At 49.3% G+C, this 15,016-nt stretch overlaps 1 protein-coding gene and 1 pseudogene across 3 annotated transcripts in view; one reads left to right on the top strand and one right to left on the bottom strand.

The window, feature by feature from the left end:
- Nucleotides 1–4,614, top strand: part of ANXA6 (annexin A6) — a 54,456-nt gene extending 49,842 nt beyond the window's left edge. For all 3 annotated transcript variants that reach the window (XM_060093674.1, XM_060093672.1, XM_060093673.1), the window contains one exon: nucleotides 4,206–4,614. In XM_060093674.1, coding sequence (XP_059949657.1) covers nucleotides 4,206–4,265 — 60 coding nt within the window. In that variant the 3' untranslated portion in view covers nucleotides 4,266–4,614. The remainder of the gene's footprint in view (nucleotides 1–4,205) is intronic.
- LOC132485532 (N-acetyllactosaminide beta-1,3-N-acetylglucosaminyltransferase 2-like) lies at nucleotides 582–1,929 on the bottom strand (annotated as a pseudogene).
- Nucleotides 4,615–15,016: the final 10,402 nt, after the last annotated feature.

The following is a 15,016-nucleotide window of genomic DNA, read 5'->3' as shown; positions in this document are numbered from 1 at the left end:
GAGAACTATCACAACACCACACAGCAAACCAAATACAAGATAGTTAAGCTTTCTCCTTATTATGACCATAAGACCATAACAAGATAGACTGGATGAATGTCACACAGTGATTCCCATTTTGCAAAATTGATTGATTAGATTAACACAAGGAAATGTTGCGGCAGCAGGAAATTTTGAAAGAGGTCAATTTTTCTAGACAATTTAAAAAATTCATCCAAATTTCATGAAAATGTTATTCCATTTCACAGAAAGCACTGAGTCATATATAACAATGTCTTTGTAGCCAATAGGTTTATGAATACCTAAATCGCAGATAGTTCACTCGTTATAATGGGAAATAGGGTTATCATCGTATGAGAGCAAAACAAAAATAAAACAAAAATAACACGATCAAATTCCAGAAACATGATTTCAGATGACAAGGGGGACAAGTTAGAAAACAATGACCACTAGCCAGCCAGCAGGAAGGGTCAGAACCATTCGTCCTGTCATATCCTACATAAAATTAGTATCTTCTGCTTTCCCTCTTCAGAAAGTACTACGCTGAAAGGTTTAGAGACCCTCATATGGATACTACTCATAAAGGCAATTTTGATGGTTTTACATAGAAATTACCTCTAATGTGAGAGAACATAACATGGGAACTATTCGAGATACATCTTTCTATGCAAAATTCAGTTTGTACATAATTTAGCAACTTAAATAAGCATTTTGCAACCGAGACCAAATATCAATCATCTCTTGAGGTTTTCTGCTAGGTACCAACGTCAAACCTACATAGGAACAAATGTTATTCCTGTTTTCCTCTTCTATATCAAATGTCCTGAAGCCTTTGTGTTTCTCTGGAAACAGGCCAAGTTTCTGAAGGCACATTCCAGTATAAACATCATCGAGGGGGTAGAGAAGGACCTGGTCAGTTATATTGTGTAGCCTCAGAGCCAGGTGGCTGGAGTAGAGGAATCCACCTCCCCCTGCATATAAGGCGGGTAGACGCCAGTGTAAAGAACTTCTGGGACGTAGTACTTCAGTTTCTTATCCTGACGAGGTCCAGCATTGGGAATCACATCAACTATAAACAAATCTTTGGCTTTGTTCTTCGATAAGCTATTCAAGTGATTCAGGATGTGACGGGTGTTCACAAAAACATCATCGTCGCCCTTGAACATGAACTCAGCATTTGGGCAGGGAGTGCTCACCCACCTGAGAAAGAGTACTTCTTTCAGAGATAACTTGAACAAGGTGTCTCTGTAGTTCCACATAAGAATGTCTTGGTGTTTCTCACTCTCAAATTCCAGCACATCTCAAAGGTCAGGATGGTTGTCCTCTGCAGGGGTCTGGCCCAGTAAGAAGACTCGCACCACTGTTTGGTTCCCCACATTGGTTTCTTTGCCCCAAGATTCCCAAATCGCTTGCCTTCTGTCGAAATGTGAAGTAAGGGACTTAATCGCCAGCAATAAGAAGGGCTGCTTTGCACACTTATCTGGTTGATCTATAAGCAGTGAATAATTTCAACATCTCAAATACAACAGAAAGTCTTTAAATCTGTCTGGCAAACTGTCGAAACCTGAAACTACTGATATGACCCTCAGGTCAGGTTCGCCATAATTCAGATGGCTTATGTTGGAAAATCCTTACGCTTCCCCTGTCTGGTTGGCTAACATGTTCAAAATGGGATTGTACCTCCTGTTCAGCTCTTCTTGTTCCCTGTTCCAATATGCCTTGGGAGGGTCAGATATCTTCCAGAACTTTTCTTTGGGTATTATTACTTCCCCTTTAACATTTTTTTCTTGGCTACTGCTTTTGGAGACTGCCACAGTCAAATAAATGAAGACATTTACCATCATCAGGATTCCCAACAACTTTATTCTTCGACTTCCAACACTCATTTCTCATATCTTGTCCGGGAACAGCTCTTGCTCAGCGGGGCTGGGGCGGACCATCACAGCTGCATCCGCGTCCAGGCAGCTCCACGGGGCTCAGCCCTGGGACTGCCGCCGCTGCTCTGGCTCCATGCGTTGCACCCGCGATGGGCGGCTGGGTGGTGTCTGAGGCGGGACTGCTTGGCCTCGGCTTGGCCTCGGCTTGGCCCCGGCTCAGCTCACCTCCGGCGTTTGTTCTATTTTTAATTTTTTGAGGAATCTCCATACTGTTCTCCATAGTGGCTGCACCAATTTACATTCCCACCAACAGTGCAAGAGGGTTCTCTTTTCTCCACATCCTCACCACTTGTTATTTGTTGTCTTTTTGATAATAGCCATTCTGACAGGTATGAGGTGATGTCTCCTTGTGATGTAAATTGGTAGCACATCTTTAAAGGGTAGTTTGGCAGTTTCAAAATTTTAAATGCATATACTTTGGACTTGATAATTCTACCTGTAGGAATTTATCCTACGGACATAGCCACATGTGTTCTCAAAGACGTGTACGGGAATATTTATGCCAGCATTCTTTTTTTTTTTTTTTTTTTTTTTTATTTTTATTTTACAAATTTAATCAGTTATACATATACATATGTTCCCATATCCCCTCCCTTTTGCATCTCCCTCCCACCCTCCCTATCCCACCCCTCCAGGCGGTCACGCCAGCATTCTTTTATAGCAGCAAAAGATTGGAAGCCCTTCATACAGAACTGGTTAAATAAATTACAGTGCATCCATATGATAGAGTACAGTACAGCCATGAAGAAGCATGAGGAGACTCTATGTGCTGATTTGGGATCTTCTCTAAGTCAAAAATTATGGCCCAGAATAGTATGAATGCTCTGCAGAAAAGGGACATTATACATATATACATATTTGTATATGCATATGGAAAAGCATTGCTAGAAAATCACACAAGTAAATACAACAGTGGCTACCTCTTGATTTAGGAAGTTAGGGGTTGAGGTAGGAGGGAGACTTTTATTGTATAATCCTTTGATTTGAATTGTTTACAACAATGATTTTTTTTAAGAGGAAAATTCCTCTTTTTTTTTATATAACTTCATTTATTTATTTACTTTTGGCTGTGTTGGGTCTTCGTTGCTGCCCTTGGGCTTTCTCTAATTGTGGCAAATGGGGACTATTCTTTGTTTTGGTGTGGTGGCTTCTCTTGTTGTGGAGCACGGGCTCCAGGCACGCAAGCTTCAGTAGTTGTGGCACGTGGGCTCAGTAGTTGTGGCTCGCGGACTCTAGAGCGCAGGCTCAGTCGTTGTGGCCACGGGCTTAGTTGCTCCGTGGCATGTGGGATCTTCCCGGACCAGGGCTCGAACCCGTGTCCCATGCATTGGCAGGTGGATTCTTAACCACTGTGCCACCAGGGAAGTCCTGATATATTATTTTTAATCATATATCAAAAATTACAGAAACAAAAAGTATAAAAATGACAGGAGCCCTCTAAAAAGAGGGAGAAAGTCTGCTCCCTCCCCCTCCATAGCCCTGTCCTATGCCAGACAATACAACATAAATCCAATGATGGTCACATAAATTCTTGCAAGGGCCTGTTACCCAGTAAGTGCTCAATAATGTTTGTTCAAATAAGGAATCCCGTAACACAGGGGTCCCCAATCCTGGGCTGCGGATCGGTACTGGTCCGCGGGCTCTTAGGAACCGGGCCGCACAGCAGGAGGTGAGTGGCGGTCTAGCAAGTGAAGCTTCACCTGTCCTCCCCATCACTCGCATTCCTGCTGAACCATCCCCCTCCCCTCAACCCCCACCGTGGTTTGCTGGGGGGCGGGGGGAGGGAATTCTCTTCCATGAAACCGGTCCCTGGTGCCAAAAAGTTTGGGGACCACTGCCTTAACACTTGTGTTAATGGTCGTGGGGGGAGGGTTAGCAGGGTGCAAGGCAGCCATGAGAGGAGACAAGACTAGAGGCAGGAACGCTTCACAGAGGAGGGGGCATCTGATGGCAGACAGGATTTGGGGGCAGTGTGGAGGGTGTGCTGGGTGGAGCAATGGTAGGTATGTAGGTAGTAAGATGACCAAGATGCTCCCGGAAGGAAGCGGGGAGGTGAAGCCACAGAGCTTCATGAGAGTCGGACCACACAAGGCCTTGAAGCCAGGCCTAGAGCTTGGACATTTTCCTGAGGATGATGGGGAGCCACGGAAGGGACAGGGTCACATTTACGTACTAGGGAGACATCCAGGCTGCCAGCAGCTGGGAGGAGGGGGCCTTGAGGTCATGAAGATTGTTTCACTCACTCTGCTCTCCCTCTGTCCCTGCCAGGGTGACACCTCCGGTCACTTCCTGAAGGCCTTGCTGGCTGTCTGTGGAGGCAAGGACTAGGACCGCCGGCGTTGGCGGGCACCTCTGCTAAGAGGTGGTCATCCCCCGCCACAACCCAGCCTGATGCTCCAGCTTCAGAGACTAAAGAAGGGACAGGGGTGGGGGGAGGGGCCAGGGTGGGCTCTTGTCTTCAACTGGGGTTTAGGAAAAGCTCCCACTCCCACTAGCCAGTAAGGGCGCGGCACGGTCACTCCTACTCACGTCTGAGTGGCTGAAGAACCGTAGCCATTGATCCCGTCCACCTCCAGTCCCCATCTTCCTCCTCCTGCCTTCCCAGCTTCCGTCCCTTGTCACAGTCCCTGCCCTGGTTTGGGCTTTGTCGAAGCCAAAAACATTCTGAGGCTCTGAATGTGAAGCGAGTGATGTGTGTGCTTTGCATGGTGGGGTGTGGTGACAGGTGCCAGTTCTGGGGGCGGGGGGAAGGAAGAAGTATCTTCGGGCCAACTGACAATCCTCCCACCGTTTCACCACCACCTCTGTCCCGGTTATTGTGCTAGACCACTGAACCAGGAGTCCAGATACCTGTGTTCAAATTTGTATCCGCCACACACTTGCCTTATGACCTTGCACCAGGCTCTTTCCCTCCCTGAGTCTCCATGTCCTTGGCTACAAAATGAGAGAGTTCAACAAAAAGATCTTGGCTTTCTAACACTGACATTCTAGGATGTGCCTCCAAATCATTCCCTTTCCATTTCTTCTCTCTTTAAATAAAAAGAGACATACAGACACATAAATACATTTCCAAGAGGGATCTGTGGTTTTGACCTAGAACCTGCAGCCCAGATTGTTGCCATTAGAGCTGAGGTGTTATCCTGCCCAGGAGTGACTTTCTATCTTCCCATCCCTTCCTGGGAATCCCGAATGAGGGTCTGAGCTCAGGTCAGCCTGGGAAGGCTGGCGCAGCCGGGTCTGGGTCTCGGGTCCGCTCTCCTCCCTCTGCTACCTGGATGTTTCTCTGTGCACGCTTCATCCATGACATCCGAGCCCAGACTTCCTCTTTTGAACTCTTCAGGGGCACCAGATGTGATCGTGATCTGGGGAGGCCTGTGGAAAGCTTCCACTTTGTGAAGATCAGTGATCAATGGGAGGTCAGCTGCACTTTCTCCATCTCCCTTCCCCCAGCTCTGCTTCTGCTCTGGGACTCAGATCTGAAGTTATCCAGCGACCACAGATCTAAAGTTACCCAGTGACCATGGCATGTGGGTGCCTACTGGCTGGAGGGCTCTGCTCCCTGGCCCGGCTGACCTGCCCTCTTCTGCAGTTCAGCGTGTGTTTGTTGTAGCTGCTGAGCAGGGAATGGCATGGGAACGTTGGGAAATGTGCTGCGTCTGGTCTTTTTTTTTTCTTTTCTTTTTATTTATTTTTTTGGCTGCATTGTGCATGGCATGTGGGATCTTAGTTCCCCGACCAGGGATCAAACCCGTGCCCCCTGGCAGTGGAAGCACAGTCTTAACCATTAGACCACCAGGGAAGTCCCGAGTCTGGTCTTGTGTGACCTTGGAGCAGCCCCTGCCCTCACTGGGCCTCAGTGACTCCATTTGTGCAGTAAGGGGTTGGACCTAACAGTCTCGAAGAGCCCTTTCTTCATCTCTGACGTAATGAGTCTGAAAGGCAGTTTACCTTGTGTCTTCCCCACTTCCTTCCCTCCACCAGACTGTGAGCCCAAATCCCATGAGGGTCAGCTGAGAGCTTGTTTGACTCTTTGCCCAACTTAATTTAACTGTTACCGAAGATAAATTAACACAGTGGTTCAGAGCTATGGAGTCAGACCTTTGCCACTAACTGGCTGTGATCCTGTTATCTCTCTGAGCCTCAGTTTCCTCATTTGTAAGACAGGTCCCAGTCCTACCTATGGCACAGCCTCTGTGGAGTAAATTAAATGATTCGTAGAAGTTTGGGGCCATCTGGCTCGCAGTCAGCTGCCAGCACCACCTGCCCTAAGCCAGGCCCCATTGTAGAAGCCGGGAGGTGGTTCCCAAGATGTTTCCTTGAGCTTTGTTTTCAAAAAGTCATCAGCCGCGCATCACAGAGGCATCAGAAGACAAATATGGAAGTGCTTTAAAAGTATGCACCGAGGGGGTCTTTGGTGCTCCCATGTTTAAGACTCCGTGCTCCCAATGCAGGGGGCACGGGGTTTGATACCTGGTCGGGAAACTGAGATCCCCTCATGCCACACAGCGCAGCCAAAAAAAAAAAAAAAAAAAAAAAAAAAAAAAACCTCCGAGGGAAAAATAGGCTGGGGATGGAAAGGAAAGACTGAGGCTGATGGAATCTGAGGCCATGGGAAGCCGTCATGAGGCTGAGGGGAATACACAAGTGGAGAAGCCAGGAATTTCTAGAATTCCTGGAAAGCAGGAAGAAGGATAGCTCAAACGGAGCCCTGGCCGTGTACCAGACACCACACTAATCCCTCAACATGCAGTTTTCACGTAAGTTAACTTGAATTTTCAGTTAAGGTGTGTTGCATTCTGGGATAGGTCAGCAGTAGGAGGGAGACCCTCAGCATTTTGAGGGGAGGTAGATGAGATTAGAAATGGGAGTTTGCATCCCATGAGAGGACCTTGTAAGTCAGGATTTTATCTCATAACCCAGGGGGAGCCTTTGGAAGTTCTTGGCCGGGGAAGGTAAGCCTCTGAATTTAAGGAAAGCCTACGAAGGGAGGGTGGCCAGTTGGGAGGCTACTACAACAGTTGCGCTAAGTTCCAGGTACCTGCAGAGCAAACCCCTCTTTTTTCTTGGAGCTGTGGCAGAGGAGGGAGTAAGCACTATTCTGAATCCAAGGCACCTCATCCGTCCATCCATCCATCCACCCACTCATGCACCTTATGCGTACTGAATGCCTCCTCTGTGCCGTGCCATGTGCAAGATGCTAAAGATAGCAAAACTTAGACCGTTGTGGTCCTAATCCTTAAAAGATGATGTTCAAGTGTCCCTCCCATCCAGCCGTCTCCAGAACTGTACTAAACAGCACTGGAGGTTGTTTCTGTGGCCAAAGTTCAACGGAGAGAAGTGGTGGGGACTAAATTAAAACTAAAAGGAAAGAGAAAGCAGGAGCCCAGACCGCTGCTGCCTCAAAGTGGGAGCACAGGAGGATGGTCGTGATGCTCTAGTGTGGAAGGGACCCTCAGAAGTTCTCACCTCCCTCTCAGCCAGACAGACAACTGTCACTTCACAGAGAGGAAGCAGCAGGCCTAGGGTCAGAAAGCTGGAACCGTGCAGTCCTGGCCCCGGTCCAGTGCTTCTGTCAACACCCTGCACGTCCTTCCACTTTCTTCAGTCTTCCCCTCTGAGAGGGCTTCAGCCCAGAGTCAGCTCCCCTCCTGCCCCGAGCCGTGCCTTTTCTCTTGGGGCAAACGCTTCTCGGCAGCTCTGGACTGGGATGCGCCCACCTTGGTCTTTGGGACGAGGAGGAAATGTCTGAAGGAAGTGGCTGATTGGGAGGAGGTTGCCCTTTTAAGCTGAGCAGAGAGCGACTATTTGGGAATCACTGCCATCATGTTTCCTGCTGTTGGAGAACATGGTGGGAACTGTTGGCTATTTACAGCACCCTGATAGCTTGCTGTGCCTGGCTTTGCTGAGAACCGCGAGTCACCATCGCCAGAGTGATCCCACTGGAGTGATCCCCCTCCTCAATAATCCTCTGCCGCTGTGCACGGGTGAGCACCTCATTCTACTAACGAGGAAACTCAGGGTCCAAGTGGTGACGCAAATTGCCTGAAGACAGCACGTCATGGATTGACTGAGCTGGAAATGGTCTTAGAGATCATCCAAACCAACCCTCTTATTTCCCAAGTTTGGAAATCGAGGCCCAGAGAGCAGACTGTGGCCGTGCTGTGAGCAAGGGCTGGTCCTGCAACTAGCATCCGGGTCTCCTGACTCCGGCTCTGCCCTCTCGGGTGACACATCCTTCTCTTCCTCCTGATGGCAGAGCTGAGAACAGGAGGGAGAAGCGTCAAGTTGCGCAGTCCAAATTTCAGAACCCAGAGCGGTAAATCACCGCTCTAACGGGCCTCCCCACTCCCCTCAGACCTCAGGTTTCCCAGGGCAGACTTCCCCACTTCAGAGCTGCAGTTAGGCAAATAGGAAATTCTAGTTCTGTCACTGAGCCTAGTTAGATCTATGGAGGGAGGGAGGCAGGCAGACCAGCCTGGATTTGAATGCCAGCCAACCACTGAGAAGTAGATAAGTTGCTTGGCCTCACTATGCCTTGATGTCCTTATGTGTAAAATGGGAACAACCAAGGTTTCTATCTCACAGCGTTGTGAAGATGAACTAAGGCAATGCATGTCTATCTCTGGGGACACTGTCCAGGACACAGCAAAGACTCAATAAATATCAACTCTTTGTTATTAATAAATAGGCTGGATTCCATTTCAGAGCAGAGAAAGAGAGAAGGAGTCTCTTTCAAGAGCCTCTGATGATTAACTGAGTCACTACAACTGTTCTCCTTACCTTCAGAGACCTAAGTCGGGAAAGATTATAAGAAGAATTCAACCAGACATGCAGTAGGAAGGGGTACCAAGTGCAGAGGCCACAGATTAACCACAGAGAGGCCTGCAAAATCTCCCTGGAAAGAGGGCATGTGAGAAGCACCTCAAAAGATGGGTAGAGAAGCTGTCAATAGTAAAAGATATTGCAGAAGGGAGAGAGTCGCAGGCAGGGACAACTTGAGTAAAGGTACAGAGGTGGGAATTGGGGGCGGTGGGGGTCCTGGGCCCCACACCCAGCGTGAAGACACCATTTGGGAAGGTCACGGAGAGTCCGGGCTGGACTGTGGCCCTTACCCTCTGGGCCCTGGCCAGCCCCTGAATGTGCTGGGGATGGGAGTAGTATGATCAGAGACATCCTTTAGAAAGCCATCTCTGGGGCCCTGCGTGGAGGAGGAGACCAGTCCATCGGCCAGGAGACCATCGGACAGGCTTGCATTTATTCCCCTGATATGGAGGGACGAGGACCCGAGCCAGGGTAGGGGGAAGCAGAGATGGAGAAAAGAAAGACACAAGAGGGAACAAGAAACCAAGGAAACTGCCTGACCTGCTGTGGGGAACAAGAGAGGGAGGCCGAGGTGAAGCCAGGTGTCATCACCTGGGAACCCAGAGGCAGCAGGAAGTGCTTTAAAGGCAGGAAGAGGCCAAAGCCCCTGGTGCGGGCCATCCCATCGCCCTCCGCTCAGCTAGGTGAGGACTGAGGAGGCCCTCAACCAGAGCTATCTGGGAACGGGCCCTTCCCCCAGGCCCAGGTGTCTAGCAGTTAACAGATTCTGTGGGATGGTCCCACCCCTTCCTCTAGCCCCACCACCTGCCTTCAGCGCTGCCAGCTGTAGCCAGAACTCCCTAGTGGCTACCCCACTGAGATGGCCATGGACCTTGACCTGGAGATAGCCATGGGTGGGAATGGGAGGGCCTGATAGGAGGGCAGGGAGGGCTGGGGATGACACAGAGACCCAAGCCCGTGCTGGGCCAGCGATCTCCATCTCCACTTTCCCACACATCGGGTATCCACTCAAAGCCCATAAGTACTACTTAACACACACACACACACACACACACACACACACTCTCTCTCTCTCTCTCTCTCTCTCTCTCTCTCTCTCTCTCTTCCAAATCACCACCAGACACAGCCACAGGGACACACACTCTGTATACCCAGAATCAGAAACACACAGTCTTGACCGTAGAGAGTAAAATGATTAGGCCTCCAAAGCACGGTTGGTCACAAATAGAAAGACAGACATTGCTGCCCGCAGATGCACTGCTGGCCACACAGGAAGGGCCTCACACAAGCAACCAAACTTGCTTTTCACACACACTCGCTAGGGCACGTGTGAGCTCATGCTTTTCTTGGCACACAGCCTTGCTGTGCAGCACACAACTCCAGGAACCTGTGACCTGCCTGTTCCTGTGTATGTTCTTCGTTCTGTTCTTCGATAGGAGGAGAAACAACCAGGCTGTCTGGCGGGCAGACTTTGGGCCTAACTACCCTGCCTTGAGCTCTGGGGAGGCAAGACCAGCTCCCTGGAGGAGTTGGGGGGTCAGCCTTGCAATGGAGCAGAATCCCCGGGAAAGGATTCCTGGAGGAAGTGAGCCTCAAGGTGAGTGAAATGTAAAGATGCAGGAGGGAGAGAGAGATTTTCCTTCAAAAGCCTCCAGCCCGTTCTCCACTTCTCTTGAGTGTTCTAGAAGAAGCGGGCGGTGAAAGGGCTAACAGCGCCAGCTGTCACCCCCAACCTCCTACCCTTGAACCTGGGAAAACTTGAGGACTTGGATTTATCCACAGGAAGTCAGGGTCACTACATCCCTGATGCCTTTTCGCTGCTTGCAGAATAAAACTCCCCAGGTGAGTGAGATGGAAACCTAAAATGAAACTGCCAGACTTCTCCGACTTGGGCCCCATTACTGTCACCTTAGCAGCTGCAGCACCAGACCCATCATCATCGTGGCCTCTCCCCTCAGGGTCAGAATGTGCTGTGCTTTCTCATGGGCAAATGTACCTTCCCCTTACTGGGTCTCAGGCTCCCAACCTTCCTATTTAAGAGGATGTTTCAGGAACAAAATGAGATTAAGCACACAAAGACCCTAGCACAGTGCCTGGTACGTGGCAAGTTCAGGCCCTATTACCTGCCTTCCCAATTCCCTGCCTCTCCCAGGGTCCCCTCTCTCCCCTGCCTCTCTCCCATCCTAGGGTCCAGGTTAATTGGAGTGCAATATTTGCATAGACATGAGACCTCACCCGGGGAAATTCCCCCTGGTGACCAGGCTTCCTTTCTGAGGTCAGGCCGCATCATCAGACACTGCTCCTTCCTCTCCAGCTCCCCCCAGTCTCCCACTGGCTTTCGTCCCTGTCATCTGGTCGATGTAGATCCAGGCTCACAGATTTAGTCCCGTCCTTTGATTCCTGGGTGCTGTCCAAGAGGGTGTGAGGGTAGAGGGTGGGCTGGGAATCTGGAACAAAAGCAGAAGTGATACGTGCTTGAGGGACAAAGGGCAGCAGGCAGGAGGTGTTCTAAAAGCCTGGATTGTAAAGCTAACTCGACCTTGGGCACATGCCTTGGGCACATGCCTCCCCCTCCCTGGGCCTTAGGTTCTCCTTCCGTCTGGCCAGGGGGTTGGTCTGGATAATCTCAAAGCTTTGTTCCAGAGCTGATATGCTAAGAAACCACTTCCTTCAGCAGCGCAGTCTTGCAACATTTGTCTTTGGATCTTTTTCCTTTGACTCTTGCTACATACTGCCTGCCCTGTTTCTGTTTCCTTGGAAAGAACAATTTTGCAAAATGCATCCCTGAATTCCATTTTTCAGGTGTTGACAGAATTATATGTACCTCCTCTCCTCGTAGTGACTTGGTTTGAGTTTTAATTTTTCCTTTCACATCCACCATGTATGATGTCCTGTGACCCACAGAAGAGGGATAGAGCTCTCCAGATGCTAAGATCTGTTCTCCTCCTGGTCTCTGACCCTGGTACTGAGAAGCTACCTTCCCTGGTACAAAAAAAGGAAACAGTGAGGTCCTGTGACCATCTGCATCAGAACCAACTGTTAGAAAAGAGCTTTGAGAGCAGTGGTCACAACTTTGAATCACCTGGGGAGCTTTTCATTTATTTATTTATTTTTAAATTTAATTAATTTATTTTATTTTTATTTATTTTTGGCTGCATTGGGTCTTTGTTGCTGTGCGCGGGCTTTCTCTAGTTGCGGTGAGCCGGGGCTAATCTTCATTGCAGCACGCAGTCTTATTGCGGTGGCTTCTCTTGCTGCAGAGCACGGACTCCAGGCGCGCGGGCTTCAATAGTTGTGGCACGTGGGCTCAGTAGTTGTGGTTCGCGGGCTCTAGAGCTCAGGCTCGGTAGCTGTGGTGCGCGGGCTTCAATTGTTGTGGCACGTGGGCTCAGTAGTTGTGGTTCGCGGGCTCTAGAGCTCAGGCTCGGTAGCTGTGGTGCACGGGCATAGTTGCTCCACGGCATGTGGGATCTTCCTGAACCAGGGCTCAAACCCGCGTCCCCTGCATTGGCAAGCAGATTCTTAACCACTGCGCCACCAGGGAAGCCCGGGGGAGCTTTTAAAATACCATCCCAGGCCACACACCCCTGAGATTCTGCTGTAATTACTCTGGGGTGGGGCCTGGGCATCTGTATTTTTACAAGGCTCCCCAAATGATTCTGATGTGCTGCCTGGATTGAGAAACACTGATCTAAGGGCCCCCCCCCACAAGACCAAATGGATCAGATGATTTTGACAGACACTAAAGTTGACAAACCCCTCACCTATGATATTCTTTATGAAATCATCCTAATGGGCACACCTCTACACACACAGCTATTCCCTGGTTATAGATGGGCAAAGAGAATTGACCACTTTTCACAAATGAGGAAGGTGAGAGACAGAGAGAGGAAATTTCTACTGAGGTCACATAGTGAGTCAGCAACAGCAATGGGCCTAGCACCTAGTGGATGCTTGTGGACTCAAAGCATTTTTGCAAAAGTGACAGATTTGATGTTTGGGTGACCCAGAGAAGTGCTAGCATACTTGGTACTTCCTGCTAGTTCATGACGGTGAGTTCTTGGCTGCCTGTATCTGAGCAGGTAATTCTCACTTTGGAGTTGGAAGACCCAGCATAGGGAGCTTGGGCTTCTCAAACTGCTAAGTACTAAGACCACCCCCAAAAGGTTATTTAAAGTGCCATCTCTAGGGCCCTATCCCCGAGAAAGTCTGATACCTCAGGTCTATGGTAGGATCCAGAAATCTGCCCAGAGTCCTGGTCTAGGTTCAAATAGCACTGGGGGAGCTTTCAACAGAATTGATGAATCAGGAAGCCCACAGAGTCAAATCTATTCATTCGCTAAATAAACATTGATTGACTATTATGAGACGAGCTCAATGCTATTCCCACAACATCAGCAACGAGACCAAAGACGTCAGGGTGGGAGAGGAAATTAAGGGTGGGGTGGGCAGCGGGGTGTCCGGATAATTAAGTAGCAAAGGAGTGGGCCTGTGAGAGTTTCCCCCTGTATATCCAAATCTCACCCATCTTTTGAAGTTCAGCAAAGGTCTCATCTCCCCCAGGTAAGCTCTGGAGGCATTAATTACCTGAGTTTGAACTCCAGCTATGCCACTTAGTAGCTGTTGGCTTAAACCACTATAAGCCTCAGTTTCCTCATTTGTAAAACCGCAGTACCAACCTCATAGGGTTCTGATGAGGAATGCATAAAAGAACGCATTGAAGAGCACTTAGTACCATGCCTGGTACATGTTAATCTTAAGTATCAGATATTACTGTTATTATTTCCTGACTGTCTTGGCCTGCTCTGATTTCTCCTTCCTTTGAACTTTTAGACTTCCTTACAGTGTCAGAAGGGAAGGTCGCTTCGTGATCATCTAGTCTGATTCCTTCATGTTATGGAAGGTGAAGCTGAGGACCAGAGAGGGGAAGGAACTTGCCCAGGGCCACACAGCAGAGCCAGGACTCAAACTCAAGTCTTCCGATACCCAGTCCAAGGGCCTCTTCTTCCTTGATGTCTAACCCTTGGCCTGAACAGGGAAGGCAATTTCAGGAAATCCATGGCTGGAAGAAGGAAGAAGGGGAAGAGAAGGTGGGAGAAGCTGATTGTTCTCAGCATTTGAGCAGGGAAAGCCCAGAGCTAATCTTCCCACTGGGTGCGAAAACCAAGTGTTCTAACTGGAGATTGCAGCTCATGTGGGTCCAGCTACTTGAGCCTCCTTAGCCCTTTAAGGTCCCTCCACCATTTAGGACTCCAGGAGCAGGAACCAGTCTAAGCTGAGTTTTGTGAATTCACAGAGGATCTATGATGATTGTGGCCTCTGGAGAGAAACTACTGTGTATAGGGGAAATATCACAATCCCGGAACATCAGGGCTGAATTACACATTATACTAATGAGGAATCTGAAACTCCGTTTCCTCTAGGAAGGGACATTCCTCAATTTCACAGAAGGCTCTGGCTGACTCAGGGGGCTTCACAAAGGGAGCCAGGAGCAAGATCTCTCTCCCTGATGCTGAGTCCTGCCATCATCCCAAATGCCAGTTTCTGAGCTGTTGGGGACATGAGTAAGGGAGGCCTTGCAATTTGGTATCAGAGGACAGAGATGGGAGCGTCTGACAATGTCGGTGTGAGAAGGTATATTTTTACTCCCCGCAGAGAAAAGAGGTTACATGCAGGGAAGCATATCACCCATTGCGCCTGGTCTAGCTCAGGGACTGGTGTCATTAGTCCTGTAGGACTTTCTGCATGGTTTGGTATGGTAGCTGCTTGCCGCATGTGGCTATTGAAACATTTAAAAAGCAGCCTGTGCAACCGGGGGACTGAGTGTGGTGTGGGAAAGAGCACTGGACTAGGAGTCAGGAAGTCCCTTGATTAACTCACTTGGAAAGTCACTTCCCCTGTCTGTTCTTTACTTCCACATCTGTAAAGTGAGACTGTTGGGCCAGGAGGTGTCTCTAGCATTCCCCGGGCAATCCCAATCTGAAGGGCACAGAATCAGTTGAGGATCAGAGTCAGTGGGCTCTCCCACTCCGTCACCCCCTGTCCCCCTACCCCCCAATGCCCTGCTCAGGACTGATGTGGCCTCTTGATATCTGGCCCTGGGTATTTCTCCAGACCCACCTCTGTTACTTCCCCTTTGCTTGCTTCAAGCTCCATGGTCCACTCAGAGTTAACAATTTTCAGTTCCCTGAATGTACTCTCTCTTCTCTTTGCATATTCTATTCCCTTTGCTGAGAACACCCTTCCTTATGCTCTTG

The sequence above is a fragment of the Mesoplodon densirostris genome, chromosome 3 (assembly GCF_025265405.1).
Source record: "Mesoplodon densirostris isolate mMesDen1 chromosome 3, mMesDen1 primary haplotype, whole genome shotgun sequence".
Lineage (NCBI taxonomy): Eukaryota > Metazoa > Chordata > Mammalia > Artiodactyla > Ziphiidae > Mesoplodon > Mesoplodon densirostris.
The sequence above is the reverse complement of the archived record's forward strand: the minus strand, read 5'-3'. Positions and strand labels throughout refer to the sequence as shown.